The sequence below is a fragment of the Medicago sativa genome, chromosome 7 (genome assembly GCF_051527215.1).
Source record: "Medicago sativa cultivar Bolivia chromosome 7, Bolivia_mono, whole genome shotgun sequence".
Taxonomy (NCBI): domain Eukaryota; kingdom Viridiplantae; phylum Streptophyta; class Magnoliopsida; order Fabales; family Fabaceae; genus Medicago; species Medicago sativa.
In genome coordinates, this window is record NC_140755.1 from 98,913,576 (window position 1) to 98,932,820 (window position 19,245).

General features: G+C 37.5%; 4 protein-coding genes across 4 annotated transcripts; 2 read left to right on the forward strand and 2 right to left on the reverse strand.

Annotated features, from left to right (window-relative positions):
- Positions 1-874: 874 nt before the first annotated feature.
- Positions 875-2,137, reverse strand: LOC146911044 (uncharacterized). The gene has a single exon (XM_085729487.1). It carries the CDS (start codon positions 2,135-2,137, stop codon positions 875-877), a length of 1,263 nt encoding a protein of 420 aa, XP_085585613.1.
- Positions 2,138-3,815: 1,678 nt separating this feature from the next.
- On the forward strand, positions 3,816-7,080 carry LOC146911045 (uncharacterized). The gene is made up of 2 exons (XM_085729488.1): positions 3,816-5,840; positions 6,991-7,080. The coding sequence occupies exons 1-2, from the start codon at positions 3,837-3,839 to the stop codon at positions 7,078-7,080; spliced, it is 2,094 nt and encodes a 697-aa protein (XP_085585614.1). The 5' UTR covers positions 3,816-3,836.
- Positions 7,081-11,990: 4,910 nt separating this feature from the next.
- On the reverse strand, positions 11,991-14,618 carry LOC146911046 (uncharacterized). The gene is made up of 3 exons (XM_085729489.1): positions 14,606-14,618; positions 13,222-13,706; positions 11,991-13,143 (listed from the first exon to the last, which is right to left on the reverse strand). Exons 1-3 carry the CDS (start codon positions 14,616-14,618, stop codon positions 12,115-12,117), a joined length of 1,527 nt encoding a protein of 508 aa, XP_085585615.1. The 3' UTR covers positions 11,991-12,114.
- A 2,415-nt stretch (positions 14,619-17,033) lies between these two features.
- LOC146911047 (indole-3-acetic acid-induced protein ARG2-like) lies at positions 17,034-17,806 on the forward strand. The gene is made up of 2 exons (XM_085724843.1): positions 17,034-17,231; positions 17,440-17,806. The coding sequence occupies exons 1-2, from the start codon at positions 17,158-17,160 to the stop codon at positions 17,657-17,659; spliced, it is 294 nt and encodes a 97-aa protein (XP_085580969.1). The 5' UTR covers positions 17,034-17,157; the 3' UTR covers positions 17,660-17,806.
- The last annotated feature ends 1,439 nt before the right edge of the window (positions 17,807-19,245 follow it).

A 19,245-nucleotide genomic window follows, 5' to 3' on the forward strand; every position in this document is an offset into this window, starting at 1 on the left:
CCAGCCATGTTGGGTACTTTATTTCGCTGATGAAGCGGGCGTCGACTAATCTTTTAACTTCGTCGTCCACGGCTCTCCTTCTTTCCTCGCCCATCTTCCTCTTCCGCTGTACTATCGGTTTCACTCCAGGCTTGATTGATAAATGGTGGCAGGCAATATCAGGGTCCATTCCTGGCATTTCGGATGGGTGCCAGGCAAAAAGATCCAGATTTCTCCGTAGTAGATTGACGAGGGCGATCTCTTCTTCCCGGCTTAGAGACGTACCGATCTTAGTTGTCTGATGTGCTTCTGGACCAATGGATACTTCTTTCAAGTCTTCGATGGGCTCGAGGCGTTCTTGCTGGAAGTCTTCTCTAGGATCGAGGTCTATCATGTTGACCTCGTGAGTTTCTTCGTTACTGGACTTCTTCCTTGTTTTCTGTAGTCTCAGGCTATTGTGATAGCATTCTCTGGCGGTTTTCTGGTCACCTCGGATGGTCCCAATCTTTCCATTATCCAAGGGATACTTCATGACCAAAAACTTTGTGGACAGGAAGCCTCCCAAAAGGTTGAAGGCGGGGCGACCAATGATAATGTTGTAAGAGTTGGGCGAGTTTACGACGAGGTACCTTACTCTAATGGTTTTTGCATGAGAGCCGCTCCCGAACGTTGTTTTGAGTGTGATGTAACCTCTTACGTGTACTTGTTCGCCTGTAAATCCTGCCAGGGTTCCCTTGAAAGGTTGTAGCAGTTCCGGGTCCAATCCCATTCGATCGAATGTGTCGTAGTATAAGATGTCCGCCGAACTTCCTGGGTCGATCAACACCCTCTTCACATCCCACTTGAAAATTTGCAGAGTAATAACCATGGGGTCGTCGTCGTGTGGTATGACGTCTCAGAAATCCTTGGCAGTGAAAGAGATATCAAGTTCATGCCCAGAGTCTGGGGTCTCGTATTCTTGGCACAGCATTACCTGCCTGACGTATTTCTTTCGTGACGAATTGGACTCTCCGCCCCCGGAGAAATCGCCTGAAATGGTGTTGAGCGTGTGTCTCTTTCCTTCGCTCCCTTCGTCCTTCTTCTTTTCCGTCTTTTGTTCGTTCTCGCCCTTCCTGTCCTGGGCGTATCCTCTTAACTTCCCATTCTGTATCAGCTTTTCTATTTCCTGTCGTAGGTGTATGCATGAGTCAGTGTCATGCCCCCGTATTCGATGATACTTGCACCATTTGTTTTTGTCTTTTCCCATGATTTCGTATCGTGGTAAAGGTGGATCTGGGATTAACTTGGCTTCATAGACTTCCTTCAGAATGCGTTCTGGCTTCGTGTTGAGGGGGGTGAATTCCTCCGGACGTGAGTAAGGCCTGTAATTAGTTCTTCGGTAAGGAGCTCGATCTCTACTCGACGGTGGTTGATAAGGTCGCCGCTCCGTATTAGACGTTCGTTCCTTGGCGTCCCTTGCCCTCTTCTCAGCGTTGCTTTCTTCTCCCTTTATGTAACAATCTGCCCTGGCGATTATCTCCTCCATGGAATCGGCGGGCTTTTGAGCGAGGGATTCGTTGAACTGTCCTGCCTTCAGACCGTTCTGGAAGGCGCCCACAAATACTTCCTGGTTGGGATTGATGACTTTTATGGTCGTGTCGTTGAATCTTGCCAGATAATCTCGTAGGGACTCATTGTGTCCCTGGCGAACGTTGAAGAGGCTGGTTGCGGGTACTTTACGATGGCGACTGGCAGAGAACTGTTGGATGAGTTTTCTTGTCATGTCCGGGTAGCTAGTGATAGAGAAACGGGGGAGGTTCATGTACCATCTCAAGGCGGCTTCAGAAAAGGTCCCCGCCAGTAGCTTGCACTTGAGGGAGTCTGGGGCTCCGACTACGGACATGCGAGTGTTGAAAGCCGTGACGTGCTCCATAGGGTCGCTCTTCCCATCGAAGTCGGAGAGATGGGGCGGTTTGAAGTTTTCTGGAACTGGCGCTCCCCAGATCTCGGCGGACAGAGGTTGTGGTTCCGGATCGTCCATCTCGCCATGGTGCGATTCCTCTTTCTCCTCCAGTTGTTTCTGTTGCATGTTCTCCATCGAAGCCTGCAAGGCGTCGTTGCGATCTTGTAACTGAGCGAGTTGAGTTCGCATGGACTCTAACTCTTCGGCTGTTGCCATGATGAAAGGCTTTTCTCTAAATCGTACGTGAGGTGCGATTTAGGTTTGTTGAAAAAAGGGTCGGGGTTTCCAAATCGCAAGGGGGTTTTACGATTCAGAGGTCTAGTTTTAGGTTTCCCGAATCACGATTTGCGATTCGGAAACGTGGTCAAGGCTAGTTTTACCTTTTCCCACAGACGGCGCCAACTGTACTTGCCAAAAGTACGGTAAGGAATACTAGGATTCTAGGGTTTAGACTGATTATTGGATGCCTTAGGAATGCTCCCAAGAGCGGTATTTATAGCCTGCCGTGGGCTTGGGCTTCGGTTACTTGGTTCCCAAGTAACAGGGGTATTTACGTATTTATGGGAGTTTTAGGCGGTTTCTAGAAGGCCAATGGGCCAACGCCTTTAGCAGAGCGCGCCAGGCCCTGGGGGGTCCTTCTGGAGGGCGCCCATGCCCTTCTGGAGGCTCTACGTCCCTTAAGGAAGTTTTGGAGTCCTTCTGGAGGTCCTCTAGGACCCCAGGAATATTATGACGGTGTTAGCCAATATATTTTACTAGCTGTAATAAATGTGGTCAAAATATAGTTGACCTAGATTTAAAGAAGATTCGAACAGAGTGTTGTGTTGAAAGCAAATATGGGTTCGAAGATGGTAGAAAACTTCGATAAGGCAGTTTTCGAAGGTGGTTATCAGCAGTTATTCTTTAAGTCAGTTTTTATTTTAAGTTTGTTTTCAAATAAGTAAAACTGTCGACTTGTGGCAGTTGTAGTTTGAATTTCAAAGAAGTGTAGTTATTTCTAGACTTAGTATAAATAGTAGTTTTTCATAGGAAAAACGGGTCACAATTCCGTCATACAAACTTACACTCAAAGTATCCGTATGGAAGCGAGAAACGAGTCACAAGTTGCAATGTATGAATCTGTGTACCAACCTTTGTTTAATCAATGCAATTTACCCTTTGTTCTTTAAGTGTTCTTGCACTTTACTTTATTAAGTTCGATTGAGTTCAAGTGGATTGAATTCGATTGTTTTTATCATATTTCTTATATTTTTGACATCAAAAACGCAGAATTTCTAACAACAAGAACAAACACAATATGTCCTAAGATTTACTGGTTGATCTTGCAAGTTACCATTTGTAAACCAGCGGTTGTTTACGAAAATCCAACGTAAACAAATTGGCACGCCCAGTGGGACCGTTTGTGTTTTTTGTTTATAGTTTTTGTTAGAATTTCTTTTAATTCTGGTTTGTTTTGTTGTGTATGCAATTAAGAAACAAGAAATTGCTTCTTAATATGACACGCGCTAACAACCAAAAGAAAACAAATCCAACATCTTCAAATGAAGATGTGGATCAAGTGACGGTTGAAGATGATGTTTCATCCCCAGGGAATGTTAGAACATCACAGGCTGTTCCAACCAGTAATACAGTCACTCAAACATCGTCTCAGGCCATGCCTTCGATGGCCACAGTAATTTCTCAAGCCATGCCTTCGATGGTTACCCAAACTTCCCATGATTATCCAAATACTTCTATTCAAGGAGTTTGGGATCATAGATCAATGCCATATGGTATGCCATCATCATTGATGCAAGGCTTACAAACTAGTGGTAATATGTTTTCAGAGAATTTAAATGTTTCATTACCACAACTTTTTGGTCCTGGGGTATCTACAACATATAGAGGTCCCCAACAAAATTTAACCAACGCTTCTATGGCTGCCATTAGGCAAACTATGGAAGAAACTAATCATGATATGGTTAATATGATGACCCAACAAATTGGTACTGTCATAAATCCTTTAATTCGAGACACCAACACTAGTTATCAACGGTTGTCTGATCAAATGGAAAGAATTGCCAATTTCTTTGGCGCTCCACCAATCCAAAATAACCCATTGCCTCAAAATCGAAATGTGAGGGCAATTGAAATAATTGCTGATGAACCAGTGGTTCGAAATCATGAAAATATTGTCCAACCACAAGTAGTACAACCACAAATTCAGGCAGAACCTGAAAGACAACCCATTTTGGTTAACAGAAACCAAGATGCCGATCAAGTGGTTTTACAAGCCCGTCGGAACAATTTCGATGGTCAGAATAATATAGCAGGTGTTGTCGAGGCTTTGTTAGCCCAAAATGGTTTTAATATGGGTTTACATAGACCAAATTTTGTGTCTCCTTTGTCTGAGTATGTTTTAGATGCTGAAGTGCCTAGAAATTGGAAAATTCCAAAGTTTACCAAATTTGCTGGAGAAACTGATGAATCTACTGTCGAACACATTGCTAGGTTTCTCATGGAAGCAGGAAATATTGCAGAAAATGAAAATTTGAGAATGAAATATTTCCCAAGTTCTTTGACAAAAAATGCTTTTACTTGGTTTACAACTTTACCTCCTCATTCAATTTATAGTTGGAACCAATTAGAAAAAGCTTTTCATGAACAATTTTACATGGGTCAATCTAAGATTAGTTTGAAAGAATTGGCCAGTGTTCGACGTAAAAGTCATGAGTCAATCGATGATTATCTCAATAGGTTTCGTCTCCTTAAGGCTAGATGTTTTACTTCTGTTCCAGAATATGAATTAGTCGAAATGGCTGCTGGTGGCCTCGATTATTCTGTTCGAAAGAAATTAGATACCCAGTACTTAAGAGACATGGCCCAATTGGCAGACAGAGTTCGACAAGTTGAAAGACTTAAAGCTGAAAAAACTAGAACTCATAACAAATTTTCTAAAAAAGAAAAAATTGCCTATATAGAAACAGGAGATAGTGAACCCGAATTCGATTGGGGTTTAGATATCGTTGAAGACAATGATATAAACCTGGCAGAATTAAAAGATGGACCTCCATATGCTTGTAAAATGTTGAGGCCATCCAATGGAAAAAATCCTGAAGATCCCAAGAGTGACAAATATCCTTCTAAAACTTATACTTTTGATATTACTAAAAGTGAAGAAATTTTTGATCTATTAGTTAATGATGGCATAATATTGGTGCCACCTAATATGAAGTTACCTCCTTTGGAACAAAGGAAGAAAAGAGGATTTTGTAAATTCCATGGTTTTTTAGGTCATAACCTATCTCGATGTACTCGTTTCAGGGATTCTGTACAAAAAGCTCTTGATGAAGGGAGGCTAAAATTCGGAGAAAAACCAAAACAACAAGTGGATGGAGATCCTATGAAAAAGGCAGAGTCCATGTTTGCTGATGTGTCTACCAATGTGGTAGAATCCATGTTTGCTGGTATTTCTATCAATATGGTGGAAATTTCAGATAATATTGATGTAGAAATGGTTACTGAGGACCATCGAATTGAAGAGCCAGTGGTTACTGAAGATCAATTGGCCAAGGAAATGGAGAAAGCATATCCAAAGGCTGAAGAAGATTTGGTTGATTTTTTAAACCGATGTAAAATATCTAACACCCATGCTATGCTTTGTCCTCGATGCAGTGCAGTGTTCGATAAAGAAGCTGCGAAATCAGTTGAAGGATATCAACCTCAAACAAAACGTAAAGGAGGGTGGTTCGAGAACCGTTCTAAGTTTGGCTTTAACAAAAGAGGTGTTCCTTACAAGATGAAAACTTCAGAGAAGTATCAAGTGAAGAACCATAAGAAGACGTTCGTTCCTTCATCGAAGTCTCCTATTGATACTTGGGTTTCCTCTGGAGGCAAGAAAACTGGTCATTCTGCGCCTCCAGCACCACCAACAAAATGGGTAAAAAGAGCTGTCAAAGTTCCAGACCAACCAGAGAGTTCTAATCCTAACAAGTATGCTTACAAAAATAATTATAAAGGTAAGAATCCTATGACTAGAACTCAATGGCGCCGTTTTTCAACGCCAGAAAAAGGAAGGAGTTTTAAAAGATGTCACTAATGGTGACAAAAGTAAGGGAAAACAACCAATAGTTTTCGAAATGGTTAAAAAACCAGCTACTGAAAGAATTTTCCCTCCATTATCTTCTGCTTTAAACATCCCTAAAGGGGATGATGATATTCTAACTTCTACTTTTTCAGATTCTGAACCAAGTCTTGACATTATATGTGTGGTTTCTGTACTACCAATTGAATATGCACATGATGTATCTTCGAAGGCCAATCATGATGATGAATGTGATTTCACTGAGGAAATGGCTCGTCATAGGCCTCTATGTTATTATGTTATGAATAATGGCTGCATCGAAGATCAACATGCAGTATTCGAGAAACCTGATGATAGCATGAAGCTTCATTTAAAGCCTTTGTTTATTCAAGCTAAATTAAATGGTGTTGGAATTAACAAAGTGTTGGTAGATGGTGGTGCTACTGTTAATCTCTTACCACAATCTTTTCTAAGGAAACTTGGTATTTCTGAATGTGATTTGAAACCACATAATGTAGTGCTCACTAATTATGAGGGATCTACTGGACAATCTCTTGGTGCTATCGAACTAGAATTGGTAGTAGGAAGCATAACCAGAGCAACTGTGTTTTTGGTAGTTCCTTCTAAAGCCAATTTCAATGCATTATTAGGAAGGGAATGGATCCATGCTGTAGGTGCAGTTCCTTCTACAATGCATCAAAGGATTGTGATTTGGAGGAAAGATGGTTTGGTAGAGAATATTGAGGCTGATCAGAGTTATTATTTTAAAGCTGAAGTTGATAATCAAGATATCAACAAAAAGAACTTTGACAAACAGCTTCAATTTATTGCACCATTTATGGAAAATGATGCATCAAGTTCTATGACTAAAGAAGAAAAATTCTTTGTAAAACTTGCACCAGAATGGGGTTTTCGTTGGAAAACTGCATTCGACGATGACTTCGTAGTGGTGAACAACGAAGATTGCCATGAGAAGATACCTGTAAAGGAAAAAGATTTGCTGAAGACAAGAAGTACTTCGTACAAGAGGGTCACTGATGACCAAGGATGTTCAGCAAATGGAATCTCACCAACTAGGTGGGATATCAATAAGTGATCAATGGTTGAGCCCAGCATATGGGAAAAGATTACGGCTTATGTAGCCGAGAAAAACTTCGATTTGGCTGAAACAGCCAAAGAAGAAGAGGTCTTCGATGCTTCAGTGGAAAATAATTCTGATGACCTCATTGATGATAAAAAATTAGATTGTATTTATGATGATGAACCTTTGGGTTTTGAAGAAGATCCAATGGGATCTACAATAAAAATGAAGGCCCAAGATCCTCTTGAAGAAGTGGATATAGGAGATGGTTCTGTAAAAAGACCAACATACATAAGTTCAAAGATTCCTAAGAGCTTCAAAGATCGAATTGTGGCGCTTTTGAAAAATTACAAGGATTGCTTTGCTTGGGATTATCATGAGATGCCTGGTTTGAGTAGAAAGGTAGTAGAGTTGCAATTGCCAATCAGGACAGACAAGAAACCAGTGAAGCAAATTCCAAGAAGGTTTGCACCAGAGATTCTACCAAAAATAAAAGAAGAAATCGAAAGACTCCTCAAATGTGGCTTCATCAGACCTGCAAGGTATGTTGATTGGTTAGCTAATGTAGTTCCTGTTAAAAAGAAAAATGGTAGTATAAGAGTTTGTATTGATTTTAGAGATTTAAATCTCGCTACTCCCAAAGATGAATATCCTATGCCAGTAGCAGAAATGTTGGTAGATTCTGCAGCAGGTTTCGAATATTTGAGTATGCTTGATGGTTATTCAGGTTATAATCAAATATTTATTGCTGAAGAAGATGTTTCTAAAACAGCATTTCGATGCCCAGGGGCATTAGGATGTTATGAGTGGATAGTAATGCCATTTGGTCTTAAAAATGCAATATGTCTTAAAAATGCTGGTGCTATATATCAAAGAGCAATGAATTCAATGTTTCATGATTTTATTGAAGATTTTATGCAAATTTACATTGATGATATTGTTGTGAAATCATCTTCTGAAAACAAACACTTAGAACATTTACGGTTATCATTCGAAAGGATGAGACAATATGGATTAAAAATGAATCCATTAAAATGTGCGTTTGGTGTTTGTGCAGGTGATTTTTTAGGATTTGTTGTCCATAAAAAGGGCATCGAAATCAATCAAAATAAGACTAAAGCTATAATGGAGGCTAAAGCACCCTCTACCAAAAAAGAGTTGCAGTCTTTATTAGGCAAAATAAATTTCCTCAGAAGATTTATCTCTAATCTCAGTGGCAGAGCGCAAGCATTCTCGTCATTACTTCGATTAAAGAAAGAGGAAACTTTTAGATGGGAGCCTGAACATCAAAAGGCATTTGAAGACATAAAGTCATATTTATCTAATCCTCCTATTCTTTCACCTTTGTTGAAAAACAAAAAGATGAAGTTATATATAGCATCATCTGAAAGAACTATAGGGAGTATGTTAGCACAAGATGATGAAAATGGTATAGAAAGAGCCATTTATTATCTTAGTAGAGTTTTAAGTGATGTTGAAACAAGATATCATCCTAGTGAGAAACTATGTCTTTGTTTATATTTCTCATGTATGAAACTTAAACATTATATAAAGCCTTTTGATGTTTATGTTTATTCCCATTTCGATATTATTAAGCACATGTTATCTAAACCTATTCTGCATAGTAGAGTTGGTAAATGGGCTTTGGCACTCACAGAATATTCTTTAACTTATCAATCTTTGAAAACTGTGAAAGGCCAAATAGTGGCTGATTTTATTGCTGATCATTCCATTGAAGAACCTGTGACTGGGGGCATCGAAACATTTCCATGGACATTGTATTTCGATGGGTCTAGTCATAAAAATGGTTCTGGAATAGGTATAGTTATTGTTTCACCAACAAATGAGGTAACCAAATATAAATTTCGAATTAGCCAATATTGTTCGAATAATGAGGCAGAATATGAAGCCTTAATAAATGGTTTAGAGATTTTGCTCGGACTGGGGGCAAAATGTTTAATTATTAGAGGTGATTCTGAATTAGTGATAAAGCAAATAACAAAAGAGTATAAATGCCTCAAAGAAACTTTGATAATGTATTACACTATAGTTAATGCATTACTTAAACATTTTGTTCAAATTGAAGTTCAACATGTTCCTAGAGCAGAAAATCAAGAAGCTAATGATTTAGCTCAATTGGCTTCTGGGTACAAACTTTCGAAGGAACAAGAGCAAGAGGTTATTGAAATTAAAACAAAGCGTAATTCGATAGACATTGTGCCTAACAAATTGTTAAGACCAAAACTTGGGGGCATGGAAGCATCTCAAGGATACCTTCAGAGTGCAAAATTTTCTGAAATTTTGGTCATTAACAATTTGGATGATGATGATTGGCGAAAACCCATAGTCAATTTTTTGGAAAATCCAGATGGCACAACTTGTAGAAAAGTCAAATATAGAGCCTTGAGTTATGTGATAATAGGCAATGAATTATTTAAAAAGACTCCAGAAGGAGTTTTACTTAAATGCCTTAGTGAAGCAGAAGCATATTTGGCTGTATCGAATACTCATAGTGGTGCTTGTGGCACACATCAAGCAGGCCATAAAATAAAATGGCTTTTGTTTCGACAAGGTGTTTATTGGCCAACCATGTTAAAAGATTGCATAAACTTTGCTAAAGGTTGTAAAGAATGTCAAGAACATGCTGGAATTCAAAAAGTACCAGCTAGTGAATTACATTCAATAGTAAAACCTTGGCCATTCAGAGGATGGGCTTTAGATGTAATTGGGGAAATTAAACCTAAGTCATCCAAAGGCTACAAATATATTTTGGTTGGAATAGATTATTTCACTAAATGGATAGAAGCTGTTCCACTAAAAGATGTTACTCAAGATGAAGTTATAAACTTCATTCAAAAATTTATTGTTTATAGATTTGGCATACCAGAAACTATTACTACAGATCAAGGATCTGTATTCACTGGTCGAAAGATGGTAAAATTTGCTGAAGAAATGGGATATAAATTGTTGACTTCAACACCATATTATGCTCAGGCAAATGGTCAGGTAGAAGCAGCAAATAAGAATTTGATTACTATAATCAAAAGAAAAGCTAGCCAAAAGAAAAAACCCAAAGAATGGCATGAGTTTCTTTATGAAGCTTTATGGGCAGTTCGAACTTCTCCTAAAGAATCTATAAATACTACTCCTTTTCGATTAACATATGGCCATGATGCTGTATTGCCAACAGAAATCTTACTTCAATCTACTCGAATTCAAAGACAAATCGAAATTCCAACAAATCAATATTTGGATATGATGTTGGATGAATTAGTAGATATTGATGAAGAAAGATTGATGGCTTTAGAAGTGCTTACAAAGCAAAAAGAAAGAATAGCAAAAGCCTATAACAAAAGAGTTAAATCGAAATTATTCCTGCAAGGAGACTTAGTTTGGAAAGTTATTTTGCCTATGGATAAAAAGGATCGATGTTTAGGAAAATGGTCTCCTAGTTGGGAAGGACCATGGAAAATTCTGAGAGTTTTTTCGAATAATGCGTATGAGATCGAGGAACTACAAGAAGATCAGAGAATTCTACGCATAAACGGTAAATATTTGAAAAAATATAAACCGATGTTACAAGAAATTAAAATTACACAAGAGTAATTTGATTCGAAATAAAAACTTGGCGTTAATTTAAAAATGCCAACTGATGGGCAGGTTACATTGAAATGCTTAAAATGGAAAAACCATTACAAAAGAAAACACAAAGTACTTAAAGACAAAAAAGCATTTAGAAATGGTTTTCACCATTCAGTTACAATCCCAAAGCGATCGAGAAACCAGCGAATTTCTGTATCGAGACGACACCTGAAGCAAGCATTGACCAGGTAGTAGTCATGATCTGGCCCAGGTAGAAGTGAATACCAGCCTCCAATTCTCCCATCTCCTGCACAGTTGTGGTAGTTGTTGCAAAAACGACGCCTAGTAAGCCAAATAGGCATGGGCCTATTCCACCAAGGACAGCGAAATCGATAACTCGAAGTTCCTCCCAAAATGTCGCTTCGAAATTCTGCCAATCGATGTGTCCATGCAAGATCTTTGAAGTCTTCGAGGATGTTTTCTGGCATAGGCATGGAGAGCGCATTGATGAGAAGAAGGTAGTACCTTGCACTCAGAGAGCCAGTGGCATTGATAGCAGTAGTAAGGAGGCGTTTCATTTCTTCAACGTTTGGATTAGCATCCAACATGTGTTGAGTGCTTCGAAGAATACAGAACATGGCGTTGCCATGATTCCAGAGTCTAAGTTTAAAAGCAAACTTAGAATGAGCCACCATAGCATTGTTGTACCATTCATTGGGGTCGTAGAGGAAGTAGAGGACATCATTTCCAAAAGCCCTAGAAACTTCAGAATCCTCACTGATGCGCCAATGCCTGCTATTGGTATGGCGAAAGGCGAAAAGATCTTTCCTGCTTTGAGCAGCAATCTTTGCAGCAATCTTGACTAAAAGATCATCACTCAGATTATCAATGGTGGTCATGATGATTTAAGAAAGAAAAGCTTTGAGTAAGAAGGATTTTTTCAGACGAAGACGAAACAAAGAAAAAGAGTGATTTTTATAAAAGGGAAAATCATATTTGTAATGGAGGGAAGTTGAAAGAAGTGGCTCAATCAAACGGTTCTTCTTGCTTTGAAGATGATGACACGTGGGAACGGTTATTCCGATGGCCAATGGTTACTTAACTTTGTAATCTGAGGGAAGTTTTAAAGGTTTTATTTTAAAAAGGATTAATTTGTGTTAAAAGGTCATTTATTTGTTTTATTTCTTTTCAACTTCCTAGGCAAGTTTAACTTGTTGGGTTAAACAAAAAAGTTACTTTTTTGTTTCCTCATCATTAAAATGTCTTGGAAATTGTTCCAATCTTATTTGGATTTAAATAAAATTTAAATTCGATACAAGAAAATAAGAAAGGAATTTCGATGATTGAAAAGAAATTGTCGTTCGAAATAGAAAATGGTCCACAGATTGTTATAAAGACATTACAGACCAAGATATTCGATAAGGCTGAAATAAAATAAAAGTCTTAGAGAATAAAATAGAAACAGAACTAAATCTCAAATGATGAGATGAGTTTCTCAATTTGGCTTTTGTATTCAGCCAGTTGGGTATCGAGAGCATGGTTGTCATTTGCAAGTTGAGCAATGGTAGACTCTAGTTCCTTGGAGAGCTTGAATTTGTTAACAGCTTCATTGGCTTCTCGATTTCTGGCTTCATCCTTAGCCAAAATTTCAGCTTTCTGAGCTTCCAGTTCTTTAATCTTGGCATCGATGTCAACCACTTGCTGCTTCGCATTGTTTCTTTCTTGCTGAAGAGTTTTAAATTTCTCTTGGAAGGATGACAGTTCGATCACAATTTGATCATGATGCGCTTTCTTCTCTGCCATCTGAGCTTGACCAGTTTTCCTCTTCTGGAAATTTTGATTAGCACTCTCCAACATTGGTTCAAGATAATTAAACAGGTTTCGAAACTTCCAACCAGTTGGGAGAGCACCAAGTTTTTCAAATAAACTCTTGATTTCAGCAAGAGCTCCAGCATCCTTTTCAATCAACTCTAGCAAGTTGGCTTCGATGATCTTCTTTTGAAATTCTGCTAGCAGGTTGTTCTTTGAAGTCTCAGAGGGATTTCCCTTGGATGAATCAGAAGTTTGGCCAGTGCTAGTTGAGAAAAGAGTATTACTCTTAGCTATCAAGGCAAAGGCATTGAAAGGATCATCTTTGGCCAATCGATCGATTTCTTCCAGATCGATCATAGGGGCATCTTGTTGAGCAATCATCTCTGCATCACCAGGAGCATCTTGTTGAGTAGTTATGTTTGTATCTTCAGTAGCAAAGTTCGATACATTATCTCCAAGGGTGGGTGCAGAATGAGATTGGTCATTGTTGAGTGATTCATCATTTACCAAGTCATCAGTGGGTGTTTCTGCCTGTTGTTGTTGAGGAGGATCCACTTTAAGACCTTCTGGACTGCTAGCATCATCATGCTCATCCTCTTTGTCTTCAGCAATTGGTGAAGTGGTCTTCGAAGAAGGAAGAACTTGCCCATGTTGTGATGGTTTAGTTTGTTCTTGTTCGATACCCTAAAAAGAATAAGATAGATGCTTAAAAAACAAGACATTTAGAGATATTTCGTATAAAATATGGTTTCGATAAAATACCTTCGAACCATTATCACCAACATGTGAATGAGCACTAGAATGAGAAGTCTTTCGACGACGTTTGAATGGTTTAGATGGTGAGATGGGGGGAGAACTTTCAGAAGCTTCCACTTCGACTTCCTTTTCTTGGACAAGTGATATTTGTTCTTGTTTTCTTTTCCTTCTTCCTTCAGTATGGACTTTGGGAAGTGTTACTTTGGAAGCTTCGATCTGTTCTTTAGTTATCTCCACCTCACTATCATCATCAGAGAGATCGACAGTTGCTTGTTCTTTCTTGCTCTTCGATCTAGAATGTCCTTTTGATGAAGTTGTTTTCACTTTGGGTTCCTTTGATTTAGGAGGTTCCTTCGATGCAGCCTCAGATTTCTTCGATTCAACTTCTTTAGTTTGGGAAGCTTTCTTTTTCTTCTTGTCAGACTTGCTTTTCGAAGTGTTCTGGGTGCTGGCATCATCGAGCTGTGCTTCTCCTGGAGTTAAAGGCAAAGCTGAAATATGTGATTATACAGATAAGTACTATTTCTTTTAACAATAGTATTAATGTGTTTTAGCGAAAGAAAAAATCATACCCATGATACTGGGAGTTTCGATTCGAACTTGGGATAATTCATAGCCAAGTTCACCATTATATTGGTATAAATTGCATTTAGCATAGGTTACTAAATTATTTTGTGGGAATTTGAAATTATAAAGTAACCATTTTGGGTATGGTGGCCTGAAGGCCAAAGCAAGATTACAAGATGGAAGTCTTGCTAGTCTCATTTTCTTTTCTAAAACATAAAGATATTTATTGGGTGTTCCAGGGGGAAAAATTGTTTCTGAAATTTTCTCTCGAACTTTATCTCTCAGAGTTTGAGCAGCATAATATACTGTCCTCTTTGGATGTAAAGGGTCATATGTTGTTTGATAATATCTTTGAAATTGCTGAATTTCTTTAATGTGCGTACCTCTAGTCTTCTTGTCTTTGTTCTGCAAAGTGTGAAAAGTACTGGTCAGTTGAGGCAGCAATTCATCGGGATTCCCTCGATTGGATTGGCGTATGTAATAATTTCGCCACCATCGAAAGAATGCTTCAGAGCATGCAAATGATGTTGAGAAATATGTAGGCTCGAACACAGTTGTTCTCTTGGCTTGAATTATGGATTTCCACACAGGTTCGATCAGAGGAATTTTCCATTCACTTATACTTTTGAACAAGGAGCTGGGTTTTGATTGAACCATACCAAACTGTCTAGCTACATGGTTAGGTTGATAACCATATACTCCATAAGGGCTACCAGGTGTAAGTCTGCTAGATAGATAGGTAGGGGTCAAATAAGCTTCCCATATAGCATTGATTTCTGTTTTATTGGCTTTTTTCGAAGTAGTGGGAAAGTCCTCTTTGAACCAGTTAGGTCCATATTTCCTAGTGGTAAATGGTGCCATCATAGGGGTGAAAATGGGACAATCAAGCAGGGTTGTATAAGCATTTTCAAAAAGTTGTTGTGAAGACTTGTTCCCATCGGGGTGAAACATAGCTAAGCCTATACCTTCAGTGGTCTTGTCTGAGTATGCTGATGTGTAAGAGGAAGGTAGGATCGAAGCAAGTTTTGATCCAAAAATGGCTAAAAGCCATAGTTGAAACAACCATATGGGTCCTGATACAACTAAATTTCCACCAGTTTGGGGATAATCTCTAAGATTATTAGTTGTTTGGTTAAGGGTTTCATATAAAGAACCTAGAATCAGTTTGCTTAAACAGATATCTGTTCCTTCATGCAACTGACTAGCTAGACACATGAATTTCTTAGGGACTTGTACTGACCTCGAGCAAAAAACATGCATAGATAACCAGTAGGTCAAAAAAGCTACATGTTCATCTGCAGATACTTCAGCACATTCGGTATCATGGTTGTTAGCTATAAATAAACCATAGGCAGGGCTATCGAAATTTACTGAGTATTGAGAAGTGGTAACATCTGGATTAAAGGTGTATCCAGTTGGTTTTAAGCTAGTAAGGCCAGCCACATCTAAAAGGGTAGGAGTGAGCATTCCACATTTCAAGTGAAGGCTGTTGTTCGATGGGTTCCAAAAATGTAAAGCAGCGAATATCAATTCATTATGGTATTTTGGACCATATCGAGATATTTGGATGAGATCAAAAATCCCTTTCTCCTTCCAGAACTGTCCCTTTTGTTTTTGAACTTTGTCTAACCAAGCAATATATTCTGGATAAGTTTTTGGTTCAGTCCTAATTTTGGATTTTACAAAACTTAGGTCAAAAGGACCTTTTGTGAAAATTAAAGGAGGTTGAGTTTCAATGCATGGGAAAAGAGAATTAATCTCTGGAGTTTCAGGTTCTAGAGAAATAGGGCCTAAAAATGCATGTGGAGTATCAGTACAAGGGATGATTACCTGGGTTTTCCAGATAGCTTTTTCAGCTTCATTGATCTCTGGTTCGTTCATAAAAGCAGGAGCAGCACTGGCGATTTCTTTAGTAAAATCAATGGGTTCTTCGCGATTCACATGAGAAGTTCCTGCTGCGTTCGTCATTGTTTAAGTATTTTTGTGAGAATTTGATGAATAGTTCGTGTGTAAAGATAGGAGTTGCAGAAAATTTAAAGTTTTTTCTTCGAGAGAACTTTTGGCGGAGAAGAGGAACAGTGAAAGTGAAAATGAAATGGTGAAAAGTGAAAAGAGTAAAGGTGAGTTTGCTTTTATATGGACTTTTGATCATGACACATGTCAAGATCTTATTTTGACAGTTTTACCATTAAAGTGTTGTCTTTTCCAATGTTAGAGAACGTGGCCCACTAACTAAGATTGTGGGGTCAGTATTTAAAGGAAATTTGAATTAGTTTTGAATTAAATACTGACATCATTCATTTCGATGGAGAATGTTAGTTTTTTTTCAAAAACGTCTTTTTCTTCTTCGATGAAATCGAAAATGGCGTTTCTGGGGGGCAATTTGTTAGCCAATATATTTTACTAGCTGTAATAAATGTGGTCAAAATATAGTTGACCTAGATTTAAAGAAGATTCGAACAGAGTGTTGTGTTGAAAGCAAATATGGGTTCGAAGATGGTAGAAAACTTCGATAAGGCAGTTTTCGAAGGTGGTTATCAGCAGTTATTCTTTAAGTCAGTTTTTATTTTAAGTTTGTTTTCAAATAAGTAAAACTGTCGACTTGTGGCAGTTGTAGTTTGAATTTCAAAGAAGTGTAGTTATTTCTAGACTTAGTATAAATAGTAGTTTTTCATAGGAAAAACGGGTCACAATTCCGTCATACAAACTTACACTCAAAGTATCCGTATGGAAGCGAGAAACGAGTCACAAGTTGCAATGTATGAATCTGTGTACCAACCTTTGTTTAATCAATGCAATTTACCCTTTGTTCTTTAAGTGTTCTTGCACTTTACTTTATTAAGTTCGATTGAGTTCAAGTGGATTGAATTCGATTGTTTTTATCATATTTCTTATATTTTTGACATCAAAAACGCAGAATTTCTAACAACAAGAACAAACACAATATGTCCTAAGATTTACTGGTTGATCTTGCAAGTTACCATTTGTAAACCAGCGGTTGTTTACGAAAATCCAACGTAAACAGACGGTCCATTAGAAATAAATTAAAAAATTAAATAAAATATTTATTAGATGAGATCAAAATAATTTATAGTTTGTTGAGATATTTATGCGAAAAAAAAGATCAGTTTTGAAAATAGAAAGTTAGTAAAAATTTATAAAATAATTATAATTATATGAAATATTTAGTTGATATGAGAAGAATATAGTTTGTTACAATTTGTTGAGATATTAATGTCATATAGTAAATATGAAAGTTACTTATATATATTCTATCGACACTATTGATTGATTCATTCATATTCTCATATCAAAATTAAGCTTTCCATCGTTCAATACATCTTTTTTTACTAACGATTCAAATTCAAACCACTAATGGCTCGTTCTTTCGCTAACGCTAAGGTTCTCTCTGCAATCATCCTTGACGGGTTTTCCAACACTTTTACAAGGTCCCATACCGTTTCTTATTGCTATCTTTTTTTAGCTGTTTTTGTTTTATTCGGAAAAATTTAGGGTTATCGGATTGGACTCCAATATTAAGTCAACTCTTTATACTTGAAAGAGCACTTATAAATATATTTATGAATTATTGTTATAAATTTTTTATGATTTGAGTTATATGATTTTAACATATGGTTTTTTAAATTAATTAAATAGGCGTGGCTACGCTGCGGCTACAGAAAGTGCAACGAGGGGAGGAGTGGTGTCTACCGGCAACAAGATGGGAACTACAAAGTCAGGGGAAGATGGTGTTTCTGCTTACAAGGTTTCATGGGTTCCAGATCCTATCACTGGTTACTATAAGCCCGAGAAAATTAAGGACATTGATGCTGCTGATTTACGTGCTAAGCTTCTCCCCAAAAAATTCAACAACTAACCTCTACTGGTTCAAGAAGTATATTGATTTTTATTAGTTAAATTTTGTTACATGTATTCTGGTTTAGTTATTTCAACGGTGATTCTCATGAAGTAGAGTTGAAGGTCGTTGATTAAAATCCGAACAAAGGAGCACTATTTTAATATGGGTTTGTCTTTTTTTTAGTGGCCGAGGTTTGAACTGCGGACCTTGCATATTTTATGCGTTGTCCCAAGCAACTGAGCTAAGCTCACGAGGACTAATATGAGTTTGTCTAACATGTTAAAGAAACTAAAAGTAGTACTCCCTCTGGTCACATTTATAAGCAAAAAACAACTTTTTAGGTACATTGAATAACTAATGTATCTAACATATAAATGTGACCGGATACATTAATTATTCAATGAATCTAAAAAGGTGTTTTTTGCTTATAAATGTGACCGGAGGGAGTAACATTTTATTGAAAACCAACAATTATTTATTAAAAAGTTATAGTATTTAATATAAAATGCACAATTTCCAACACAAATTTACTATTTTGAACTTCTTAACATGTGCAAAATTTTAATATTTCTCATTAAAAAAAGTATCAATAAAATGATGAGGAGTAAAAGATGATCAAACCTAAATACACACTTTGACAAAATAATTAATTATGAGTGACTCTTTTGCCCCTAGATAAAAACTGAATTGAAACTAGCATTAGAAGAGAGAAGGACCTACAATTAGAGACTATAATTCCAAGCTCGTTCTTATAAGTACAATCATTAAGCACAACAACATTGACATCAGTTTGGTTATCATTTTTGAAATCAACCTGAACGAATCGTCATCTATAGCTATTTGAATTTCGAATTGAAGCGTCGCCGTCACACTTTAAACCATTGGAGTGAGTGATGATAAACACCTCGTATGCGCTTCGACAAAGTGGCCTAAGCTATCATGAAAGCAAATGCCTCCAAATTAAAACAACCTTCGGATGCAAAGAGAGCACAATCCACATCATGTTTCAACCACTAGAAAATTAACTTATATTGTTGCGTGCGGGCTAAGAAACAATTTGTTGCACCCATGAACATCAATGAAGCTAAATACCAAAGTACTCCATCTGGTCCTATTTATAAGAGAAAGTTAGGTCAACAAAAGTTAATGTATGTAGACTAAATTTTTAACAAGATACATCAACTTTTGTTGACCAAACTAAGGTTAAAAAAGAAAACTTCAGAGGATGTTTAACGTGTTATTAACTAAGGAATGATTAATGAAGCAATTGATTTTAACACAATAAATAAACATCATGGAGCATTACATCTTTCCCCTCTTGTATGCTTTTGGGGGATTCAATAAATAAAGGAAAATGCTAGAGACCGCGAGAAACATTTTCCCGAGCGGTTCCCGAAATTGCTTGCAAGTTAATAGCCATAGGATTCATAAAAAAATTGAAAATAAAAACCTGAGTACCTGACCCCCATGTTTTGTGGCCAACAGCTGCTTTCTTTGGTTGGAATCTCAATCGTGAGTTCTTCGCTATAATATCCTTCGGGATATATAGCATTGCTCATAAATAAAATTAAATAAAAATGAAAGGTGAAAGAAGCTCAAATACA